This window comes from Taurulus bubalis (assembly GCF_910589615.1).
Source record: "Taurulus bubalis genome assembly, chromosome: 12".
NCBI lineage: Eukaryota > Metazoa > Chordata > Actinopteri > Perciformes > Cottidae > Taurulus > Taurulus bubalis.
The window spans coordinates 853832-879084 of record NC_136600.1 but is presented as its reverse complement, the minus strand read 5'-3'; the positions used below and the strand labels follow the sequence as shown (position 1 = coordinate 879084).

The 25253-nt window shown below is 44.4% G+C and overlaps 2 protein-coding genes across 5 annotated transcripts; both read left to right on the top strand.

Annotated features, from left to right (window-relative positions):
* Positions 1–423: 423 nt before the first annotated feature.
* Positions 424–12185, top strand: gprc6a (G protein-coupled receptor, class C, group 6, member A; the record flags this gene model as incomplete). The annotated part of the gene is made up of 7 exons (XM_079227936.1): positions 424–445; positions 612–750; positions 1745–2033; positions 3606–4409; positions 4595–4810; positions 5128–5251; positions 11173–12185. The coding sequence occupies 7 exons, from the start codon at positions 424–426 to the stop codon at positions 12183–12185; spliced, it is 2607 nt and encodes an 868-aa protein (XP_079084062.1).
* A 4463-nt stretch (positions 12186–16648) lies between these two features.
* Positions 16649–25077, top strand: rbm42 (RNA binding motif protein 42). 4 transcript variants are annotated; one of them, XM_079227876.1, is made up of 12 exons: positions 16649–16782; positions 17279–17370; positions 19568–19703; positions 19835–19904; positions 21670–21732; positions 21912–22066; positions 22224–22394; positions 22869–23003; positions 23908–24025; positions 24257–24354; positions 24692–24788; positions 24882–25077. In XM_079227876.1, exons 2-12 carry the CDS (start codon positions 17315–17317, stop codon positions 24992–24994), a joined length of 1212 nt encoding a protein of 403 aa, XP_079084002.1. In that variant the 5' UTR covers positions 16649–16782; positions 17279–17314; the 3' UTR covers positions 24995–25077. The 4 variants fall into 4 exon arrangements, with proteins under 4 accessions (XP_079084002.1, XP_079084003.1, XP_079084001.1 ...); XM_079227877.1 differs by having other exon boundaries at positions 16664–16782; positions 17314–17370; XM_079227875.1 differs by having other exon boundaries at positions 16664–16916; positions 17314–17370.
* The last annotated feature ends 176 nt before the right edge of the window (positions 25078–25253 follow it).

The window sequence follows — 25253 nt, the reverse complement described above, 5'->3', positions numbered from 1 at the left end:
AACACGTGTTTCTGTTCCATCATCAAATCATTCACAGAATATTTTCTATTAAAAAAACTGTAATTGTTGTTGTTGATATAAGTTTCAAGAATTGCAAAGTTAATACAAATACTACACAATAATGAAACCGGTACATAGATGATCTGTTCATGTCATGAACGTCTTAAAGGTGGTTAATAGTAGTGTGTGTTCGCAGGTAAACCAGGTGTGTTTGTGCAGTTTTTAATAGGGGAGCTGTCCCAGAATCATATTTTCACTCATAAAGTGTTGCTCATGCACAACAACAGATATGATGGAAGCTGGTTCAGCAGAACAGGGACTCACCCTGCTGTCACTCATGAGGAAGTGGGCAGGGCTGCAGGGGAGAATGTGAGAATAGTAAATTGTGAAGGAGGAAGCAAGAGGGAATTTTCTTTTGGCCTAATGACAATGCTGAAAAAGGAGAGTATCACTCTGCTGGAGGTGAAAACCGCAAATAGACCAGTTAGAAAAGAGGAGGGAAAAAGAGTTCAGACACGAAACACAGACGGACAGCAGAGAAGACATCATGACCATGGTCACTGTTTTTATTTATTTGCACATAACACTTAACCTTATCATTCTGGAAACAGGACATGGATACCAGAAGGATGCCAGAGTTCTGGGAGCTACAACTCCTGGAGATATCATCATCGGAGGAATCTTTCCCATTCATGAAGATGTAGTCAAAAAGAACAACTCATTTGCGCCGCAGCTCCAGCCATGTATCAGGTGAGATCATTCAAGCCAATGCAATACATGATAAACAGACCATCCTTTTACCTTTCACCTTATCTTCAGAAGAGAGTTTAGTCCTGTGAGTAACCAGGAGGTAAAATCACAAGATATCCAATATTCTTCAATGGTGAAAGATGTTATCAAAGCCTTTACTTTGTTAAAAGTAGGAATAGCACAATACAAAATAAATACTTCATACAAGAAGAATCCTGCACTAAAATGTAGTTAAACTGGGGATATGTTTGTTTGTAAAATCATAATCTGCATATAACTACGGTATTACAAACAGATAAAAATGTAGTGGAGTAAAATATACACTGGGTATACACATGGTATCTTTTTAGTAACTTGATACAGAAAGTCTTGAAATGCAAATAGTACTTCACTCTCTTCCACCCTGTCTCGTATCAATTCTCCAGGGTGCCACATCTGTAATACCATAAAATGTGGGTTATAAGCCGCTACTTTTTTCCTCAACTTTGACCTATGCGGCTTAAATATTGGTGTGGCTAGTTTGTGGATATTTCCGATTCTATATTTAGCAGCAGTTGCAGAGACATCGCGAAGGAGACGCGATGGGAAACAGGTCTAAAGCAGGGGTCGTAGAGGCAGGGGTCCTAACCCAGTGAGCTGGTGAGCTGGCTAGCGCTAGCTGGCAAGCGGGGAGCTAGCGCTGACAACACTGTTGTTTACTTGTTCCCAAACAGTGCAGACACACATTATTGTGTTGGCTGCAGCTAGCGCTCGCGGAGCTGCAGCTGCTAGCTCCCACCAAAGGTAGCGGGACCAGCCCCGGCTCGACGCCCGACCCAGGGAGCAGTGACGAGGGCAGTAGCAGCAGCAAAAGCGGCTTATAAACCACCGCGGCTTAGGATTAAATAAGACTTTTTTTATTTATTTAGTAGATGCGGCTTATAAAAGGGTGCACCTTATAACCCAGATTTTACGGTATTCATTATTTGATGATGACACTTCGCTGTTTGCACAGGTTAGAAGAAAGAAGCCTGGTGAGGGCGCTTGCTATGATCAACGCTATAGAGATCATGAATAAATCCCCTCTGCTGGCGGATGTTAACATCACTCTGGGTTACCGCATTATGGATTCCTGCTCCGACGTCAGCACAGCTCTGAGAGCCACAGCAGACTTCACCCGGTGGACCGACTGCGATACCCGAAGCAACACGTGTGGGCAGCCGGTCATGGCTGTTGTAGGGGCCTCTTTCTCTGAAACATCCATCGCCATCGCCAGGCAACTGACTCTCAAGATGATTCCTCAGGTAAGTAGCCGGTAACGTGGAGATGATCAGGAGATGAACAGGAACATAACCAGTTGCATCCTCTCAGAGTGGAAGTTCATTTGGGACAGTGATCACAGAAAGATCACATTCATGGTCTTATTGGAAATGACCTGCACGTAAACATCATTGTACTGTTTTCTGGCAATGTGATGAAGTTTACATTTACGGTATGTATTTATTGAATTATAAAAAAAACATCCTCGCAGCAGTTTCAAAACGTGACCATGTTGCTTGTTTGATTGTTGGACGGACATTTGGTTGTCCGACCGTTGCTAAGTGGTAGAGCCGGCCGTCCTTCAGTCAGAGGATCAGCGGTTTGATCAGCGGTTCAATCCCCGCTCCGCAAGTCCATATCCATGTGTCCTTGGGCAAGACCTTTAACCACAACGCTGTGGCTGCGGTGGATGAATGTTGTGTGAATGTTAGTTAGAGTCCTGAAATTATAAATCATCATTCAATATCAATGATAGCTTAGCACCAAAATCATATTGGTGCTAAGCTATCATTAAGCTCCGAAAGGCCCAACTGCATTCCAACCCTGACTGCTGCTTTAAAAGACTTTAAACCAGAATATTTATTACCAGACGTATTATTGAACACTTATTGTAATTACAGACATTAACTGTGAATATTTGTTTCTTCGCTCTCTCTCTCTCTCTCTCTCATTAATATATAGTGTTTCACTTTAATTATCATGTAGAACCAGATTATAAGTAATTTATAATTATATATATATATATATATATATATATATATATATATATATATATATATATATATATATATATATATAGTGTTCTTGTTGAGGAGAGGCTGAAACCACTAAGGCTGTATTCAATGTCATTTTAACGTCCCATTTTATGATGTTATCATCCTAAAAAGAAGGGAAACATTTTGTGTATAAATGTAATTCATGGGGCTGTTACATACTGCCGTTAATGTTTCTGTACGCTATTAATAATGATGATTTAAATATCACAATTACCAAGTACTAAATCTTTCTTTACAGCCCTGGAAAATACCCGTTCAGATATATGTTATGGGTATGAGGCAGACAGGCAGGCGGACTGGTGTCTCCCCGCATGGACTCAAACAGTGTGTGGGCTAAATGTCTTTATTTGTCTTTATAAAGTACATTCGCAGATCTATATACAGATTACGCAAGAAAAAATTTGTACAGATATGGTCAAGATAATTAGGCAAAAGGAACACTATGCATCCTCACGTCTAAACCACAGACTGTACAGGTTAAAAGTAAAGTACCAAAACAGTTTGACCCTAAAACACGGTCACAGTGAGTTTATTAGAGGTAAGTTGCAACTCAAGACCAAAGCAAAGATGTGATTGTATAATGTATTGCAGATCTATGATTAGTTTTCTGTAATATATTTTTGATACATACATACAATGCATCATCAGGCTGACGATTATTATACACCTGGGGATGTGGCTCCTAACCCTTTGGCCACAAGGTCCATATGTTTTCATGAGTATTACTTACTAACTACTTATTTTAACTGGAAAAGACATGACTGCCTTTCTTTTCTCCAGATCAGTTATTCATCCACTGCGGTCATTCTGAGTGATAAGAGCCGCTTCCCTGCCTTCATGAGGACCATTCCTAATGATCGGCATCAGACGGCTGCCATGGTCAGTCTGCTCAGCACCTACGGCTGGAACTGGGTGGGAGTCGTTACAACAGATGGAAATTACGGCCAATCGGCTCTTGAACACTTTGTGTCCCAGGCCTCTGAAAAGGGGATCTGCGTGGCCTTCAAATCAACCCTCCCTCAATCTGTAACCAGCCAGGACGTCTGCTCTGCCATCTCGCAGACCGCCACAACCATCTGCAACAACCCCAAGGTGCAGGTGATTGTGTCTTTTGCCAAACCGACTCACATGATGTACCTTTACCAGGAGCTTAGGAACCAGACGCTGAGTGCAGGACAGAACATGGAGACCATGAGAAGAGTCTGGTTGGCCAGTGACAACTGGTCCTCCTCCAGCTCTGTGAGAGGAAACATAACTCTGGAGGACATCGGACACATTATGGGCTTCACTTTCAAAAGTGGAGACCTGTCGTCGTTCAGTGAGTACTTGAGCAAAGTGGAGGCAGCTGGACCGGACTACATAAGGAATAACACATTCCTGCAGGAGTTCTACATGCATCTAAATGCCAGTAAAGGTTCTGGAGAGACTGAGCAAGTGTCTGAAGCTGTGAACAGACTCAGAGAACACACTCATGCCGGCACTATCTTCAGTGTGGAGATGGCTGTGAGCGCCATCGCTCAAGCTGTGGTGTCAATCTGCCGAAGCAGAGACTGCAAAGCACCAGGCAATGTGCAACCCTGGGAGGTATTGGCATACATGAGTGTGTGTTTGTCTGTGTGTGCTCTTGTGTTGTATTTCTATGGTCCACATGGATTAAGTTACACCCTAGGGTCCTCTTATTAGGGTCCCCTTAGTGTAGTCATGCATACAATAGCACGTTTTATTGACTTAGGTACTGGCCTGATCATGAATTGTTTTTTGTCCTGCAGGTGCTGAAAGCTCTTTGGATGCAAGAGTTTACATTTAGAACAAATAGCTATAAGTTTGACAACAGAGGAGACATAAACCTGGGCTACGACGTGACCATGTGGAGGTCAGACGGAGGGAACGTCCATGTTCGTGATGTTGTGGCTGAGTATCACCCACACAGCAGCAACCTCACGCACACCAACCACAGCTCCACCCAGCAGCTCTGGGAACTGCAGGTCGGCCCGCATTCAGCTGTCATGTTGTGTACACACACACACACTCACACACACACACACACACACACACACACACACACACACACACACACACACACACACACACACATATTCTGCTATTTACTCAAAATAGTAAGACCATTAAAGCTGACTGAGGCAACACTTAAAAATAGTATTTCAGTTTTAATACAGTAACCCACAATAAGTTATTCAGAATACAGTAAAATTCAATCAATCTGATTTACTATACAAGAGAAATAAGTCACAAACGATGAAATATTCTCGCTTTAATATTATTTATGTATTGCTCTCCTCAGCAAATCATCTCCAAATGCTCCAACAGCTGCATCCCGGGACAGTTCAAAAAAACAGCTGAAGGTCAACACACCTGTTGTTATGAGTGCATCAACTGTACTGCAAACTACTACTCTAACAACACAGGTAAGACTGTTTCACTCTCACACACACACACACACACACACACACACACACATACACACAAATGACCCAAACACGTTTAACCCTAGAACACTCACGTAAAAGATAGTCACACTATCTCTAATGTCGGGTATATTTCACCCGATATAATGTACCTGGTCAAATATACTTCTCATCAAAATATATTAAAATACAACAATACAAGGCAAGTTGAAGTACTCTTCTTTTATTTTACCCTATAGAACTTCTCATAAAACGATAAACAGGTATCATGGGGCGACCCTGAAGAAAGACTCAAAATCGGGTGAAAGATTAGGGAATCATCAATGAAACATGATTAAAAATATAAATAAAGGAGCTATGAACTTGTTCTTTGGTCCACATGTTCTGGGACGTGTGGGTATTGTCCTGTGAAGGAAAAGTCTCCCTTCAATGTTAAAACCCATCTGGAATGTTTTCACCTTCTATCACTAACGTTGGGTGCAAATCACCCGAACACGTGCCAGTAGAAAAAAACAGGGATTGGACAAGAGAGACACGCCCACCTTACATAAGACACGCCCACCTTCACATTCAATAAGACATGCCTACCTTCAACAAGACACGCCTACCTTCAATAAGACACGCTCACATTCAATAAGACATGCCTACCTTCAATAAGACATGTCTACCTTCAATAAGACATGCCTACCTTCAATAAGACACGCTCACATTCAATAAGACATGCCTACCTTCAATAAGACATGCCTACCTTCAATAAGACACGCCTACCTTCAATAAGACATGCTCACATTCAATAAGACATGCCTACCTTCAATAAGACATGTCTACCTTCAATAAGATATGCCCGCCTTCAATAAGACACGCCTACCTTCAATAAGACGAGACTCTCTTCAATAGGACATGCTTACCTTCAATAAGACACGTCGACCTTCAATAAGGCATGCCTGCCTGCAATAAGACACGACTACCTTCAATAAGACACGCCCGCCTTCAGTAAGACACGCCAACTTCAATAAGACATGCCTACCTTCAATAAGACACGCCTACCTTCAATAAGACATGCTCACATTCAATAAGACATGCCTACCTTCAATAAGACATGTCTACCTTCAATAAGACATGCCTACCTTCAATAAGACGCGACTACCTTCAATAAGACACGCCTACCTTCAATAAGACACGCCTACCTGCAATAAGACATGCCTACCTGCAATAAGACACGTCTACCTTCAATAAGACACGCCCGCCTTCAATAAGACACGTCTACCTGCAATAAGACACGACTACCTTCAATAAGACACGCCCGCCTTCAATAAGACACACCTACCTTCAATAAGACGAGACTATCTTCAATAGGACATGCCTACCTTCAATAAGACACGCCTACCTTCAATAAGACACACCCACCTTCAATAAGACATGTCTACCTTCAATAAGACACGCCTGCCTTCAATAAGACATGACTACCTTCAATAAGACACGTCTACCTTCAATAAGGCATGCCTGCCTGCAATAAGACACGACTACCTTCAATAAGACATGCCTACCTTCAATAAGACACGCCTACCTTCAGAAAGACGAGACTATCTTCCATAGGACATGCCTACCTTCAATAAGACACGTCTACCTTCAATAAGGCATGCTTCCCTGCAATAAGACACAACTACCTTCAATAAGACACGCCTACCTTCAATAAGACACGCCTACCTGCAATAAGACGCGACTACCTTCAATAAGACATGCCCGCCTTCAATTGGACACGCCTACCTTCAATAACACATGACTACCTTAAATAACACATGACTACCTTCAATCAGACATGCCTACCTTCAATAAGACACGCACCCTTCAATAAGACACGACTACCTGCAATAAGACACGCCTACCTTCAATAAGACATGCCTACCTTCAATAAGACGTCCCTACCTTCAATAAGACACGCCTATCTGCAATAAGACACGACTACCTTCAATAAGACACGCCCGCCTTCAATAAGACACGCCTAAGACACGGTTTTACTGAAGACATCATGGTAAGACGAGAGCAAGTTGTGTAGGTCGGAACTCTCTGCTTTTGTCAGATCTCCACACTTGACATCAATAGGCAGCTTGGTTGGCTTGGTGACATTAGTTGGTTGGCTGGATGGCTCTACTGGGCAGGTGAACACATTACATACAGGAGCTGAATCCTCACTTATGTCAGTGTCTGACACTGGAGTAAACTGTCCTAACTGCAGACCTGAATGTAGTACCATAGGGGTGGGTGTGGGGTTGATGATGCGCACAACAGTACAGCCATTTTCAGCAATAGACAGTGTGCGGGCAACTGCCACACCATCCATATCTGGTTGCCGGGGTTTAAGGCAGCCACTGTAACTGCTCGTAAGGCCTGCATTGATTACAGGGGAAATCAGGGCAACTTTGCAAATCATTTCACAACGTGGGGGAATAGTTGTGTTCTCCATTATTTGTGCTGTACAACTAGCAGGTGCCAGATCACTTCTTCTAAGTAGGGGCAGGACCTCATCACCTAGATAGCATAGCCCTCTCCCCATGTCTAAAATAACATTGTGAGGAGTGAGAAAGTCACAACCTAATATAAAGCCTTGAGTTACATTTCTGATGACGTGTACTTCATGTTGTAGAGTTTGAGACCCTATCTTAAAGGTGACATCTACCATACCTAATGTATCCAAGCTTTGGCCAGTCACAGCTTGTGACATAATGAACTTCTTTTTTTATTGGTCTTTTTGCCAGAGAAGGCATTGACATTTTGGTCCGCTCACTTATAAATGAGATTGTAGAGCCTGTATCTAGCATGACGTGCATATCAGTGCCTTCAACAATACCATTTACATAGGAGGTGACAGCTATACTTACAGTGGCGTCAGTCAGGGGAATTTTTATATCTGTAACCCCACTAGGGGTTGTCTGTTGTCGGATGTTGTCTGTTATTTCAGTGTGGCCGACCTCTGGGGCTTCCAGGGGAGCAGCTGATGGGTGCCCCGCATCATCAGCTAATGTCCGTTTCCCTGTTCCAATCTACCATGATCTTTGTAATCAGTGTTGGTGGAGCACTGCTGGCCTTTGTCTTCATACTCTTGGAATGACACATGTCTGGGAGAGGGACTTGGGCTACGCAAGTCATAGCGGTGTCTGCTGGGAGAAGTTCGTCTCCATCTCCTTTCCCCATGGGGGTCACAGGCATGGGCTGAATAGTGAGCATCTCTGTAAGGCTGTCGGTACCGGTCAGGTTCTCTGCGGGTGAAATCCTGATGGTGACGGTTTACATGAGGGTAACGTTCCGGAGAAGAATGATGTGAACGTGAATATCTGGATGGGGAATGCCCATAGCCTGAGTTCCATGCATTTGTGGGTCTATCTGGGCTCCTCCCATGTGGTGAGGGTGATCTACGAGGACACACCTGCATGTTCCTTTCCACGTGGAGCCCACTACTTTGTTCATCCATCTTCAGTTTCAGAGCACTCAGATCATTACTTAAATATTTTACAGTAGTAATCAGATTCTGGAGAGCTTTTCTGAGTTCAGGGTCATTTTCACCTACTGAATTTACTGACTGCGTTGGCCCAACATCTCTGAATGTGACATTAGCTGGGGACACGGGCATTACCAATCTTGCGGCTTGACGAGCCCGCTCAGCTTGGGAGGCAACTTCACAAGCTTCGGTGAAAGTTTTCACTCCTCTTTCATGACACTTCACTTGAAGCTCTTGATCCAGGCCAGCAATAAAGCGAGACATTTTCATATACTCTGAAGCTTTATGTTCAAACTCAGGAAAAGCTTCTTTGACCAGCCTGCACACATCCGCAGCATAAACCTCCATTGCTTCATTAGGCATTCTTTGACGGGCATTAGGGAATGCTTGAAATGATGCTATTATATCCTTTTGGCCAAAAGCTGTCTGCAAATGCCTCTTTGTTTCAGCAAAAGACCTCTGAGTTTCCCGAGGCAGATTATCCCAAACAATGAACAGTTCTGGCGGTAGTCTCGTCGGTAGCTCATCTGCTAACACGGTCCTCAAATCCACACCACTGTCCTTGTAACGGGCTTCTTGAATTACCTCGTAGCGGCGAATCCACAGTTGAAAAGACTCACGGCCATCGTTGTGAAAGGGCGGCGGTAAAGCAATGCCCCGTGGCGCTCTGCTGGACGGCGGCACAACTGGCGTTGGAGCTCCAGCTGAGCTCATGCTCGCTGGTGGCTCACCAGCGGAGAGTGATTCCTCATCAGACATGACGAGTTTTCTTCCTCCTCTTTTCTTTAGCTGTCGTACGGAACAATAGGACCTGGGAGACGGTTTCTAAACTCACTTGAAGCTAACAAGCGGAAGAGGAAAAAAAAACAAATAAAATAACCACACTGATGGGGTAAAAGATAGGTAGCGTCGTTAGCCTTAAGCTTCAGCTACTGACAAAGTTGAGCAGAATCCCAAGGGACGATATTCCACCAGAGGACAAATCCCACCGCTGCCACCAGTGTAAGCGACGTGGGTTTATCAGTAGGAATAAATCAGTCCAACACGTTCTGGGTTTTCCTCATAACTTTAGTCAACCCACTCCACATTCCAGCCGGCCCGTCCAGCCCCGTTTTCCCTCTCTCCTCTCTCCTCTTCTTCTCCCTCACTTTACCCTCTCACCTCCAGACGCCCGAACAGCGCCGACTAGTGGTCATAACTAATACATGTAATTAAGTTTACATCGTACAATTTCACTCTTACACTACCCTTAATAAGACACGTCTATCTTCAATAAGACATGCCTACCTTCAATAAGACACGACTACCTTCAATAAGACACGCCTACCTTCAATAAGACACGAGTACCTTCAATAAGACACGCCCACCTTCAATAAGACACGCCTACCTTCAATAAGACATGCCTACCTTCAATAAGACACGACTACCTTCAATAAGACACGCCTACCTTCAATAAGACATGCCTACCTTCAATAAGACACGCCTACCTTCAATAAGACACAACTATCTTCAATAAGACATGCCTACCTTCAATAAGACACGCCTACATTCAATAAGACATGCATACCTTCAATAAGACACGTCTACCTTCATTAAGGCATGACTAACTTCAATAAGATACGCCTACCTTCAATAAGACACGGCTACCTGCAATAAGACACAACTATCTCCAATAAGACATGCCTACCTTCAATAAGACGCGCCTACCTTCAATAAGACACGACTACCTTCAATAAGACACGCCTACCTTCAATGAGACACGAGTACCTTCAATAAGACACGCCCACCTTCAATAAGACACGCCTACCTTCAATAAGACATGCCTACCTTCAATAAGACACGACTACCTTCAATAAGACACGCCTACCTTCAATAAGACATGCCTACCTTCAATAAGACGCGCCTACCTTCAATAAGACACGACTACCTTCAATAAGACACGCCTACCTTCAATGAGACACGAGTACCTTCAATAAGACACGCCCACCTTCAATAAGACACGCCTACCTTCAATAAGACATGCCTACCTTCAATAAGACACGACTACCTTCAATAAGACACGCCTACCTTCAATAAGACATGCCTACCTTCAATAAGACACGCCTACCTTTAATAAGACACAACTATCTCCAATAAGACATGCCTACCTTCAATAAGACGCGCCTACCTTCAATAAGACACGCCCACCTTCAATGAGACACGAGTACCTTCAATAAGACACGACTACCTTCAATAAGACACGCCTACCTTCAATAAGACATGACTACCTTCAATAAGACACGCCTACCTGCAATAAGACACAACTATCTCCAATAAGACATGCCTACCTTCAATAAGACGCGCCTACCTTCAATAAGACACGCCCACCTTCAATAACGTCAGTGAGCAGCCTGAAGCTGTGTGATTGTGTTCTTCTTCCCTGCAGACATGGACCAGTGTCTGAGCTGTGACCCGGACACAGAGTGGTCTCCTGACGGCAGCTCCGTCTGCACCCCCAAAGCCCTGCTCTACTTCTCTTGGCGGGACGGCTTCGCTGTGGTGCTCCTAACCTTTTCCGCCTTGGGCATCCTGCTGGCTCTGCTGGTGTCCGCTCTGTTTCTCCATCAGCGTGACACTCCGGTTGTGAAGGCTGCCGGAGGGCCGCTGAGCCAGGTCATCCTGTTCTCTCTCGTCATCAGCTACATAAGCGCCATGCTGTTTGTGGGCCGTCCCAGTGGCTTCCAGTGTAAGGCTCGACAGGTGTTGTTTGGCATCAGCTTCACTCTGTGCGTCTCCTGCATCCTGGTCAAGACCCTGCAGATCCTGCTCGCCTTCCAGCTGGACCCGGAGATGCAGGAGGTTCTGCGGCGGCTCTACCAGCCGTACGTCATCGTCAGCGTCTGCGTGGCCGTGCAGGCGGCCACTTGCCTTTGCTGGCTGCTGCTCAAAACCCCATTTAATGACGTCATCAGGCACCCGACCACTCTGCTGGAGGACTGTCACGAGGGCTCGTATTTGGCCTTTGGGGTGATGTTGGGCTACATCGCCGTCTTGGCTTTAGTGTGTTTCATCTGCGCCTTCAAAGGGCGTAAGCTGCCGCAGCAGTACAACGAGGCGAAGTTCATCACCTTCAGCATGCTGCTCTACCTCATCTCGTGGCTGCTCTTTGTTCCCGTCTACGTCACCACTTCAGGAGTCTACCTGCCGGCGGTGGAGATGGTGGTCATCCTCATCTCCAACTACGGCATCCTCAGTTGTCACTTCTTCCCAAAGTGCTACATCATCCTTTTTAAGAAGGAACACAATACCAAGAGTGCTTTCAGGAAGGATCTGTACGAATACTCCAGCAAAACCACAGACTCTGTGTCTGTGGTGACAAACTGCAGAGAAGGGACGAGCTGCACCACTCTGCACAGAGGCTCCATCAAACCCTGCCTCAGGAGAAGCACCAGCATATAAACTGGCATTATCGTAAAAGGGGTTATTAGACATTATTAATATTGAATTGTAAATTTTTTTATTGAAAAGAGTATATATTTACAAGATCTCAGCCTCTATTTCTGTGTATTCCAAAGTATGAAAGATATATTTTCTTCTAATGTTCCATTTGTCCAAATAAAGAAGAGAACAAGGCCAAATTTACCAGGAAGTCACAGCAAAAGTGTCCAGAAAACATTGAGAGGATTGAGGAAAGTTTAGTCTGGCTACTGTTGATGGATGCACCAAGCACGGCACATGCACGGCACATGCACGGCACATGCACGGCACATGCACGACACATGCACGGCACATGCATGGCACATGCACGGCACATGCACGGCACATGCACATGCGCCACATGCACATGCACCTCACATGCAAGTCACATGTGATGGAGAGGTGTAAAGGGTCCTAACCCCAAGGGGTCTATTGGGTTTTTACTTTTGGATGACAGCTTTTCTCTCTTGGTCCCTGGTACCTGCACTGTCTTTTGTCTTTATCATTATGTATTATGAATTTGCTGTAGCCGTCTTTCACAATGTGTATAAAGCGTCTCCGAACTAAACAACTCATAAAACGCACTTGTTGTCGTTTCCTTTCTGTTTGACAAGGGATCAAATTCTGGTTGTTGTTTATTGTATTATTTGTTAAATTTGACCTGTTTAACATCAACAACAATAGATTTCATAGATTTAAATATATTTCATAAATGCAACGTTATGATAAAATGAGATGAAACAGTTTGACTATTGAGGTTGCATGCAGCCTGTGTGCAGGAGAGCAGTTTTCAACCGCAGTAAAAATGTTTTTTGCAAATAAATATGGATTGAGGTGGAATATTTTGTTCGAGAATGTTGTTAGATTTGGAAATGATATATCTGACAGCTTCTTTCAATAAAGTTTGAATATTGCACGGAAAAACTGAGCGCTGCGTTTCTCGCTGTGCATGTATGTGAGAGAGCGTGGAGTCAATACGTTATTCATAATAATTTGAATGTCAATGAATGGAGCTTCAAACTAGGACTACAGCGCCATTTGAAGCACTCATTATTCCCCAAGTTTTGTCTCATATGTTTGTACTGCCACTGTTTGATTTGACAGTTGTGTTTGATCCGGGAGATTAGCCTCTTTGACAGAACTAATGTCTAATTACCCAGCTCTCCGTTTAATGGGCCCGGACCTCCGAGCTGTTTGGAGAACTGTTTAACAACTGGTGGTCGAGGAAACTCGCCTGGCTTGCTCACTGCTGCCCCCCTGACGTCTACCTTGCTCCCATCCCTCTCACAACTACACTCTACCGTGAGAAAAATAAACTCTGCTCCAGTTACTACAGTGAATATGATGCAAAACACATTCACACACCTGTATCATGGGGAAAAAAAACTAAAATATATATTTCATATATATATATAAAACTGTGGTTAGCCTTTTTAGAGGGTAAACAGCCTCAGGTGCTGCTCGTTATTTAGTTTCATCCTCCACACTGAACATCCCCACCAAGACCATTATTTGATGACAGCAGGCAGAATACGAGCTCAACAGAAACTTGAGGATTGTAAACTCCTACCTGTTCCGAGTAATTGGATATAAGTGAGCTGACATTCCACAGTTGTGTAATCTATTGTTACTGATACTCAAGTATATAATTAAGTTTAAGAATAAACATAAGTGTAGTGAGAGCTGGACAGCAGAGGTAAAATGTTGATGGCTGGAGTTTCCAAGTTTTCCATTCTGTTGTTTGATCTACCAGGAAAACGAAGGCTGCATTTAGAGGGAGTACAGAGGGAGTACAGAGGAAGTACGTCAACCTTTGCCCAAACCCAGACTCTCTCTCCACTTTTGCAGAGCAGCTGGTGAGCAAGACACATATACTTCTAGGATATCTAATTGTATTTTTGCAGTGTTTATTCATGTGCGAATTGTAACCTATATTGTACATTTACTGCCAATAGACAACTTCACTGATAACCTCTCCCTCTCTGATTGCCAGTAGCTGTCTGGCCTCAGCACAGCCACCGTCTCTCTCTCTCTCGTTAACCACAAACTGTCACCTTTCTCAATCATCATTATCCATAATAACAGACCGGTTGACCGAAAAGTAGACCAGGAATACTACTGGACCAGGCGTGCAAATCTAAACCAACAAGTAAACCCAAGTAAAAAACAAGATTCCAAACGTTGGCAGGTCAATCAGATTCATACTTCCACAGTCTGCCGGGTGACGGCTGTGCATCTCCGTGACCATCGGCTAGGCAATGTCTGCCAAATGTCAACAAATTAACATCGCCCCATCACCCTGTGTGACTCCCTAGTCGCTTCCTGGGCTCCATCCCAACTCAGGTCCTCAAGTGGGTGCTGAAGATCAGCTTCATCACCAAAAAGGCTCAGCAGAGCACTTCTCTGCTGCATCATAAAGTCCATCCTCTGCTCCTCCATCAGCATCCAGTACGCTTTTTGTTTTTCTCTGCTGAGAAGGCGATGTAATCTGTCGTTCCTCCACAACTCGTTTGCCTCCTGTTTTTGTAGTTTCAGTCATATTAGGTATTCAGATTGTAGTGTGGCCCATTCCCTTAGATACGTATCCCCTTATTGCTAGAGTGCCACTAGCGGCACTGTTGCCCCTCCAACTGTTGATCACCCATGTTCCTCTTTGCTTACCTTTTTTTTTTACGTCTCCATTCTTCCGTGTTTAACGTCACATTATTGACTCTGTAGCGCCTCTCATGAGGAAAGAGCCTGAAGACGTTAAAATCAGGGAATAAAAAGTATAAAATAAATACCCACAATTGTACACAATACTATTTTATGTCCCATGCTATGTTGCAGCAAAGTGCTGTTCATATTTACACCATCCCCTTAGGGGGGCATTGGGACTGGGCCCTTAGGGGTGACACTGGTACTGGGCCCTTAGGGGGCATTGGGACTGGGCCTTTAGGGGTGACACTGGTACTGGGCCCTTACGGGGCATTGGGACTGGGCCTTTAGGGGTGACACTGGTACTGGGCCCTTAGGGGGCATTGGGACAAGGCCTTTAGGGGTGACACTGGTACTGGGCCTTTAGGGGGGACACCGGTACTGGGCCTTTAGGGGGGACACTGGGACTGGGCCTTTAGGGGGGACACCGGTACTGGGCCTTTAGGGGGGACACTGGGACTGGGCCTTTAGGGGGGACACTGGTACTGGGCCTTTAGGGGTGACACTGGTACTGGTACTGGGCCTTTCGGGGGGACACTGGGACTGGGCCTTTAGGGGGGACACTGGTACTGGGCCTTTAGGGGGGACACTGGGACTGGGCCTTTAGGGGTGACACTGGTACTGGGCCCTTAGGGGGCATTGGGACTGGGCCTTTAGGGGTGACACTGGTACTGGGCCCTTAGGGGGCATTGGGACTGGGCGTTTAGGGGTGACACTGGTACTGGGCCCTTAGGGGGCATTGGGACAAGGCCTTTAGGGGTGACACTGGTACTGGGCCTTTAGGGGGGACACTGGGACTGGGCCTTTAGGGGGGACACCGGTACTGGGCCTTTAGGGGGGACACTGGGACTGGGCCTTTAGGGGGGACACTGGTACTGGGCCTTTAGGGGTGACACTGGTACTGGTACTGGGCCTTTCGGGGGGACACTGGGACTGGGCCTTTAGGGGGGACACTGGTACTGGGCCTTTCGGGGGGACACTGGGACTGGGCCTTTAGGGGGGACACTGGTACTGGGCCTTTAGGGGTGACACTGGTACTGGTACTGGGCCTTTCGGGGGGACACTGGGACTGGGCCTTTAGGGGGGACACTGGGACTGGGCCTTTCGGGGGGACACTGGGACTGGGCCTTCAGGGGGGACACTGGGACTGGGCCTTCAGGGGGGACACTGGGACTGGGCCTTTCGGGGGGACACTGGGACTGGGCCTTCAGGGGGGACACTGGGACTGGGCCTTCAGGGGGGACACTGGGACTGGGCCTTTCGTTAATTGTTGTTGTGATGAGTGGTACGATGGCTGGGAGACTTGACGAGAGGAGATGCGATCCAGGATACAGGTGGAGCTTCTTATGTTGTGAGGGCATCCTCGGACCAACTGTCAACACATACGCATGAAGGGATGCCAGGTGACTCAAAGGTCATTTAAATATCTCAAATTAGTCCCACCACAAACCCAGAGTAACAGACCAGTTCTCATTAATGTATTGTTTGAGACAGAGCTCCAATAGGAAGATGATAATTGCATTGCATTCATTACATTTTCTTGAATATTGGAAAAACTAGTCAGTCTGATCCACACTCCCGACCAGTTAGTGGCGGTAATGCACCAAAGTAGAAGTATAAAAAGAGTACATGTCATCAACCCTCCGTAGCAGAGGGGGCGGTAGTGACTCAATACGCTGGTTGCCACCGCAACGCAACCAACCCAAGTGGAAGAAGAAGAAGAAGAAGTAGTAGAAGTAGAAGTAGTAGAAGAAGAAGAAGAAGGCTACCCTCATGAAGTGAACCTAGCTCGTTCAGCATGTAGTGCGTCGTATCTACTCTAGTTAAACGTGTATATCGCTACAAGGTCACGAGGTTGACTAGTATTTAATACGTAATATTGGTAAGTCCACAGGGTTAGCGGCACGTTAGCGGTTAGCTGGTTAGTAGCCTTAGTTTAGCTTAGCTTAGCTTAGCTTAGTTTAGCTACAGGGCTCAGCTATACGCGGGTTAGGGGAACTGAGTATTATCGATAAGGTAAGTTATTGATCACATTCATATTGGGAGCATTCAAATAAAGGCAGATTTAAAAATGACACGAGGATCCTCAGTGCAGCCGCTAACACGGATTCCTTTCTGAAAGCTATTATTAATAATAATAATAATAATAATAATCTTTCAGGCTCAGTCATTGGGGCCGTTTGCTGTAAATCTGTTTTGTGTTCATAATCAATCATTTGTACGTCACACATAGGAGGAATTTGACTGTGAAAGGTGCATAACAATAAAGATAGAATAACGTAATATAATAAAAAGATAACAGCAGTGACTTTGTGTTGCATTGCGCTCCATTATTATTATTATTATTATTTTGCAGTGAATCTGTGTTGTGTCAGCAGTCTGGTGCCCTGAGCTTCTTTGACTCGTCCCACAGCATGGCGCTGAAGTCTGGAGAGGAGCGTCTGAAGGAGATGGAGGCGGAGATGGCTCTGTGAGTAAACGGCTTCCTACCGAGCAACTGTAGCACGTATATTGTTTCTGGACATGGAGGAACTCGGGTTACCTTGACCATATAATATTGTAACGTATAAATTACATTAAGACCCATGCAGATTACAAAAATCTCTTAGTTGCTCTAGGGCTCACACCACAAGATATTCTTTTTGTCATGTTGACGTTGGACTGATCTCAGACCAGTTGTAACGATTCATTCACAAATGTTTTTTTCATTTGGAGAAATCTACGACCGGTTAAATGATTACAACATTACAAGAAAACTGTGAGGCATATATCAAACAGGAGAGCAGCGGTAAATATATACACGACCCACAAGGAAGGTTGTGGTTGATGAAAGGAATATTAATGTGTTTTTCTACGGATGATCAATAACATCAGACATCACGGGAATGCACTAGACGATTATCTAGAGTGCAAAATAGTTTACTAAACTAATGAAAAATCAATTAAAACAAATGATTCTTTGTAATAATCAGTAATCCACATTAGTCTGTTCTGTGTGTCGGCACTGACTGCCTTCATTTCTCTTCTGAAAAGTATTCACACAGGTCAGGGCTCCACGTTATACAACCAACACACCTGATTTTTCTTTTGTTGTTATCAATATAGATGCTGCTGAAATTTTCATGTAATTTTTTCAGTGCGCAGCACACATTTTATTTATTTCAAGTAGGGCTGCAACTAACGATTATTTTAATAATCGATTAATCGGTTGATTATTTTTTCGATTAATCGATGAATCGGATAAAAAAATGTTTTTATCAAAAAAGCGTTCATTTCCAACCCTTTATTCAAAAACAGAAGTGACAGTGCAAAACATCTTCAGAAAGCACAAACAGGTTGCTCCTTGAACATCCCTGAGCTGTTAATTAAAACAACAAAATGGACTCACACTAAAAACATACACATCTATGCTTTACATCTGCCAAATGTGAGCCCTTTTTACTGTAATTGATCCCTCCAGAGGCTGCATTTACATACCCTGCTTTATCAATATGTATGAAATACTGGACAGAGGGAAGCTGTACTGCTCCATATAGAGCGTCCTCTTCCTTAAACTCTTTCATTCTGGGTCTCTTATGACCACGACGTCACGTTGTTGGCTAAGCCCAACGACGTGATTTGCTTCATTCTACTTTGAGTAAAAAAAAGATAAAACCTGCAGCCAGATCCGCCGGTGAGCCGGTTTAACGTTAACGAGTGACAGCGTGAACTGAACCAGACCGGGGGGTGGCGGCATGTTTCACCACGTTACGTTTTTTTACAAGCAAGACTGAACTGGAACGGAACATAACGGAACTTTAACGACAATACACAACCCAAACACGTTAGCTAACGCGATAGCAAGCTGACTAGCTTCCATTAAAGACAAGTTTGAGGAACATGAAGACGCTGATTGGCCAAGACTCGACAAAGATCTTCTATTTTTGAGAAGATCACAACCTCAGCTTTTCTCGTGTCTCATTCCAATCTCAGAAACGCTGGCCGGCCAGTTGCTCTGCTCCGCTCTTTTTTTTTTTTCTCCGCGACTTATTGCCCGGCGTAATAATCGCGCGACACAACGAATCGATAATGAAATTCGTTGCTAACACTTTTGATAATCGATTGTTATCGATTCATTGTTGCAGCCCTAATTTCAAGGTGGCGGCACACCTTTCAAAACTTCTCAAACTCTACGACTAAAACTATTTGGTATGTTTCTATTTGCCATCGAGGTCGACTCCGATAGAGCCTGATAGACATTTAAAGGAAAGTTAACTTTATACCAGAACGCGTCATGAATGCATCAGACTGAAGAAAACTGCTGCTCTACCGAATGATGCAGTCTCTGTTTAGTGCCGTATATTCAAGCCCAGCACAACTAAGATCAACTCCTGAGGCTGCATCATCCTTATTATATCAGTCTGATATGCATGAATTGAGAACATGTTTGGTTTATTTTTAAATGCAGACGATCAGCTCGAGTCAACGTGGAGCCCTCGATTCCATTCTTTGTTCTTTATGTTATTCTTTGAGTTCTCTTTAGGTTGTATAACTATTATTACTCATGTATTTGTGGTATGCATTTTGAAAAGGTGTTTATTGTTTTTCTTCTTTGGTAAAACGGCTCAAAAGGGATTCTTCTCGTAAACCTGTTAAGTACGAACGCCTCTATACTTCTCTTGTTGCAGTTTTGAGCAGGAGGTTCTCGGTGGTCCGGTGCCAGCGTCAGAAACCCCAGCGGGGTTGGAGGAGGAACCCACAGCGCTCTCGGTCCCAGCGGCTCAAATGGTGCGAGCCATCATCGGCACCAACACCTACAGACAGGTCAGTGCTGCTCCGTAGCGTCTGGACGTCACGAATGTCTTTATGGCCAAATTAAGATGTTTTTACATTCACCGTCTTCATCTCACAACTTTGGTTCGCTGCTGCTGCTCTCTCTCTCTTCCCCCCTCCAGGTCCAGCAGACTTTAGATGCCCGAGCTGCCAGTTTCGTTGGTCCTCCCCCGCCGGTCTTTGCAGGACCAGGTGAACATAAACACTATACAGACATGACAATCCCTCACCTTTCGGCAAAATTCGCCGTTTTGAAACCAAAATAGGTAACCTACGTGGATCGTGTAGATCCGAAGAAGGCTACTGTTTATATTTAAGGGTTTAAGATCTACGTGTAGGAAAAAGTGTATCCTCCAGTTAATTATAATCTATAGAGTTATGTGGTTATGATCACTGTCACACAGAGAGAGGTGTGCATGTTCAGGTTTACTGGTGGAAACATTATTCAGTGTTCTAGACTAACAGTGACGTCTCCTCAAAGTAAAGTGGTGTAACAGTATGACATAATATGGTCAAATAAAAAGGCTGGTACATTATACATATTATGGCATATAAGTGTAATATTATGAAGTGAAATGTAGTAGTAGCAAAACAATATTCAGTATAGTATAGCAGTATTGCATATTGTAAGTATTAAGTCTACAAAATATATACACACACACACACACTACCGTTCAAAAGTTTGGGGTCACTTAGAAATTTCCTTATTTTTCAGAGAAAAGCACTGTTTTTTTCAATGAAGATAACATTAAATTAATCAGAAATACACTCTACATTGTTAATGTGGTATAACGTCTGTTTTTTAATGAAATATCTACATAGGTGTATAGAGGCCCATTTCCAGCAACTATCACTCAGTGTTCTAATGGTACATTGTGTTTGTCATCACATAGAAGACTAATGGAGGATTAGAAAACCCTTGTGCAATTATGTTAGCACAACTTATAACAGTTATAGCATCACATGTGTGGGTTCATTATACTCTCAAAATGGCCAGAAAAAGAGAACTTTCATGTGAAACTCGCCAGTCTGTTCTTGTTCTTAGAAATGAAGACTATTCCATGCGAGAAATTGCTGAACATTTGTCTGGGTGACCCCAAACTTTTGAACGGATGTGTGTATATATATATATATATATATATATATATATATATATATATATATATATTTGTACACTTGGGTATTGACAAAAGAAGAATGAAAACCCATAATGATCATAGTTTGTCAGCTTCTGTTCAGCACTGCCCTCCCCCGCCCCGCTGGTGTCACCTTCTTCACCCTCATGAGTTTGCAGGTCTGACTGTAAATGTTAGACCCAGTGACAGGCTGACATGAAATGGCTTGCATAATACTTAGTAAGGAGGCCATAATAATTCTTGACTCATGGCTGAAGTTCAGTTTCTCCAGCTCTCCCCTGGTTGGCAAAAAAAGCATCTCAAAATGCATCAGGTTAAAATATGGAATATTTACATTTTTCTTACGGGGGAGCATGCCCCCGGACCCCCCTAGAGGGGTAATATCCTTCTCACCTTTTTCACCCCTGACCCGTTTTCATGCCTGACTATAATATACCCGGTTATGATAGTTTTTATTTATTTTCAATTGTTGTTTATTTGTATTAAATGATGTTTTCAGTGTGTTTGCTAGCTTTAGTTTTTCAGAAAGGTGTCGTTTGTAGTTTTTGTGATGTCTCAGAAGTATGGCGACACATATTCATACAAAATACATGAATGGAGAACTGTAGGAATGGCCATGAGTTTAAAATGTTATTTTTATTCGTATATAACCCTGAATATACTATGCAGTAAGTACTATGTTCATCATCATTCAAAGTAATTTATCAACAGAGAAGGAATGTAAACAAACTTGTTTATTTATTTTTTTATATATATATATATATATATATATATATATATATATATATACACACTAACTGTGTGACTTGTGTCCGTCCCAGTCCCCCCAGTACGGCCTCCCATGCTGAGACCAGCCTTCGTCCCTCATATCCTGCAGAGACCTGGTAAGGTTACTTCTAGGGCAGAAATGGTCAGAGTGGTTTTAAGTTATTGATGATCAACAAATCTGTCTTAAACAATATATTCACGAGAACTGGTCTGTTACTCTGGGTTTGTGATGCGACTAATTTAAGATATTTAAATGACCCTTGAGTCACCTGGCTTCATGCATCTGTGTTGACAGTTGGTCCGAGGATGCAGATGATGCGCGGCCCTCCAATAGCACCTCCACTGCCCCGGCCTCCTCCTCCTCCTCCCATGATGCTGCCTCCTTCCCTGCAGGGCCCGACACCCCCGGGTGCCTCTCAGCCCATCCAGCACATGGCGGCACCACATCAGGTCAAAACAGCGTTATATTGCTTCATGTCTTCCTGTGATGTCAGCGGTTCCTCCTCCTGACAACAGAACTTGGCGTCACTGTTCCTCTCTCGTGTCATCACTGTTACTGTCGTTGCCATGCAGCCCGTCTGAAGTTCTCTCCGTCTGCGTCTCGCAGGTCCGCAGTATGGTCTCGATGCAGTCGGCCCCGCCCACGAGACAGGGGGGTCCTCCTCCTGCCAAACAGACGCCGACGATCTTCCAGGCGGCGCCGACCGTGTACTCTGCTCCTCCTGCCTCGTCTGGACATAAAAGAATTGACGTCCGAGCTCAGAGACAAGCCAGAATGGTATTTGCACGCTGAAGCGTCAGGAGAGCTCCTTGTGGGCTCGTTCTGTCGCTTCATGTGGTTTCATACATTTGGCTTGTGTTGCTGGACCACCAGCGACAGAGAGGGTTACCTGTTGTGACATGGTGTTACTTCAAAGCGATGTACTTTTAAAAGCAAGCATTAGGAGATTATGGGAAAAACTAGACTGTCATGCTAATTCTGGTATATAAAATCCCCACTCTCTGGATATTAGTGCAGAAAGGTCGTACTCTGTCTTGTTTGGTGGTCCAAACCTCAGTGATGGAAGAACAGGGAACAGACTGGATGATAGCGGAGTAGAACAGGATTCGGGTGCGTTGGAGATGCCCAATGTGACGAACCAGAAAGATATGTAGTCGGGATGTCCCACGTTGACCACGAATGCATATGGTGGTGTTGGGTTGAGGGTCTGCTGAATGAGCGTCACGAGCCGGTGTCCTGTGGCTCCTTCAGGAGGAGCTGGCAGCGCGGGTTGCAGAGCAGCAGGCGGCCGTGATGGCGGCGGGTCTGCTGGACAAGAAGGAGAGCGAGGACAGCAGCGCCGTCATCGGACCCAGCATGCCCGAGCCCGAGCCGCCCCACACCGAGGTACGTTTAAGAACCACACTGCTTCTGTTCATTTAAATTGATGTTCTTTTTCATGTCGTGGCATTGGAAAGGATTTAGTGAGGAAGCCAAGTGCACCGTATGGCCCAAATGATGTGAACACATGCTGTACATCAGTCATTTCGGATGTATTTCTGACATTAGCATGTGTTCTGGATGTTGGATCTATCACCTCATCATTAGTTTCCTTATCTTCTGACCTGGAGTCCTCTTCATCAGATGCTTCTTCCTCCTCATGATGTTCAGCATTGTCCTCCTGGTCATTCTTTTCCACAACATGGTTTAAAGTTAGTTCACAAGCCTCCTGTGCAGTAAAGTGCTTCTGCCTCCTCGTGGTGCTGCCTGTCTCTCTAAAATATGAAAGGTTGAACACCTGTGAGAAAAGACCTGTTTGTTGTTGTCATAACCGTTGCTTGACCCACACATCAAACATCCAAGATCAAAGATGTTTTGAAAGCTTATGATGCGACAAGTTGTCTTTTTGACCCCAGAGGACAACAGACGTTATTACATTCAATAAATCACCAATAGTTCAATTAAATTACTTTGAATGTATTATAATCATGAAGAGCAAAGTATTGAACAACCCCCATTATTTTCAGATCATTTGATGAATAAAAAACATATTTTAATGGCAAAAGATTTTATTTGGGGCTGGAGAATAAACCAAAGGAGACTAAATAATAATATAATTTGATGCTGGCTCCTCAGATGGATGTTTACAACGTGACTACCTCATACGCGACTTCAAACATGGAAAACATTATTGAAATATGACTTGTGCATCGAAAGCACAAGTTCAGAGGAGGAGGTGGTGAACTGTGTGTGTGTGTGTGTGTGTGTGTGTGTGTGTGTGTGTGTGTGTGTGTGTGTGTGTGTGTCTCAGCCTGTGGAAAGTGCTACAGAGGACAAAAGGAGAGCGAGGGCGGAGAAGGTGAAGAAGTGTATCCGTACTGCAGCGGGCACCAGCTGGGAGGACTCCAGTCTGTTGGATTGGGAATCAGGTACAAAGAGTTCCAACAGCCTTTCACCAACAGAAGGTTCTAGGGAGGACGACTGAGGAGAACGTGGATCAAATTGTCAGTTTGTGTAATTTGGCCTCAAGCAGACAAAAGTACCAGAGTTCCTCCAGACTGCTGTGGTTGAGAATCAGTTGTTTCTGCATCATAACTCAGCTCACGGAGTACAGAGGTTCATGTCCTCACGGTGAACTTTGTTTCCTCTCCTGGTTGCAGATGATTTCCGTATATTCTGCGGCGATCTCGGCAACGAGGTGAATGATGACATCCTGGCCAGAGCCTTCAGCAGATACCCGTCTTTCCTCAAAGCTAAGGTTGGCTTGCCTTTAAGGTTTTATCTGCTTTGTTTACCTGCTGCAATTATTTTAGCCACTAATGACTTTATGTCCAACCTTGGTCTTTGTAGTCATCATTCCTACATAGTTCAAGAGAACACTTTAGTTACCAGTCACGTGAATCGATGGAAACACAACAAATATATTTATGTATTTTCTTCATGTCACAGAATCGTAATATTCACGTTTTGTGACGTGAAAGAATACAGGTCTTTCTTTGCTCAGTGAGCCTTTAGCAGAGCGGACGTGAATGTGTCTTTGTCCACTGTGTGCACATAGTGGGCGAATGAAATCCTCACAAATTGATCCTCACCAGGTGGTGAGAGACAAACGCACGGGAAAGACCAAAGGCTACGGCTTCGTCAGCTTCAAAGACCCCAACGACTACGTCCGCGCCATGCGGGAGATGAACGGTCAGTCTGTGGCTCACGTTTCCAACAGGTGCGTAGTCCTTGTTGATGGAATTGAGTTGTAACCGCCGCCGCCGTGTCTCCCTCTTGGTCCAGGGAAGTACGTCGGCAGTCGTCCCATCAAGCTGAGGAAGAGCATGTGGAAGGACCGCAACATGGAAGTGGTGCGCAAGAAGCAGAAAGACAAGAAGAAACTGGGCCTCAGATAGACGGCACCGTCGCCTCCAATCAGGAGACGTACTGAGCTGTAAAGGTGTTGACTTTTTTTTTACTTAAATAAAACCATAATTTCTTAGTAGTTATTATGCTCACTGTTAATTTTAGCAGATGTGTTTTACTAGAATACAGTTTTACTGATAGTCTTTGTAGTATTGACTCAGATTCCCCCCGGGTCGGTCACTGTATTTTAGTATGCGTTGTTCCCGACCTCGTTCTGGACATGAGGTGACAGTATCTAGTATTTCACAA

What these genes read in the sequence shown, in the direction of transcription:
- rbm42 (XM_079227876.1), top strand. Translation starts at nt 17,315, where the DNA reads ATGGCGCTGAAGTCTGGAGAGGAGCGTCTGAAGGAGATGGAGGCGGAG. An exon ending in GCACCAACACCTACAGACAG is followed by an intron (nt 19,704 to 19,834) that starts GTCAGTGCTGCT and finishes TCCCCCCTCCAG; the next exon opens with GTCCAGCAGACTTTAGATGC. An exon ending in CGTCTTTCCTCAAAGCTAAG is followed by an intron (nt 24,355 to 24,691) that starts GTTGGCTTGCCT and finishes GATCCTCACCAG; the next exon opens with GTGGTGAGAGACAAACGCAC.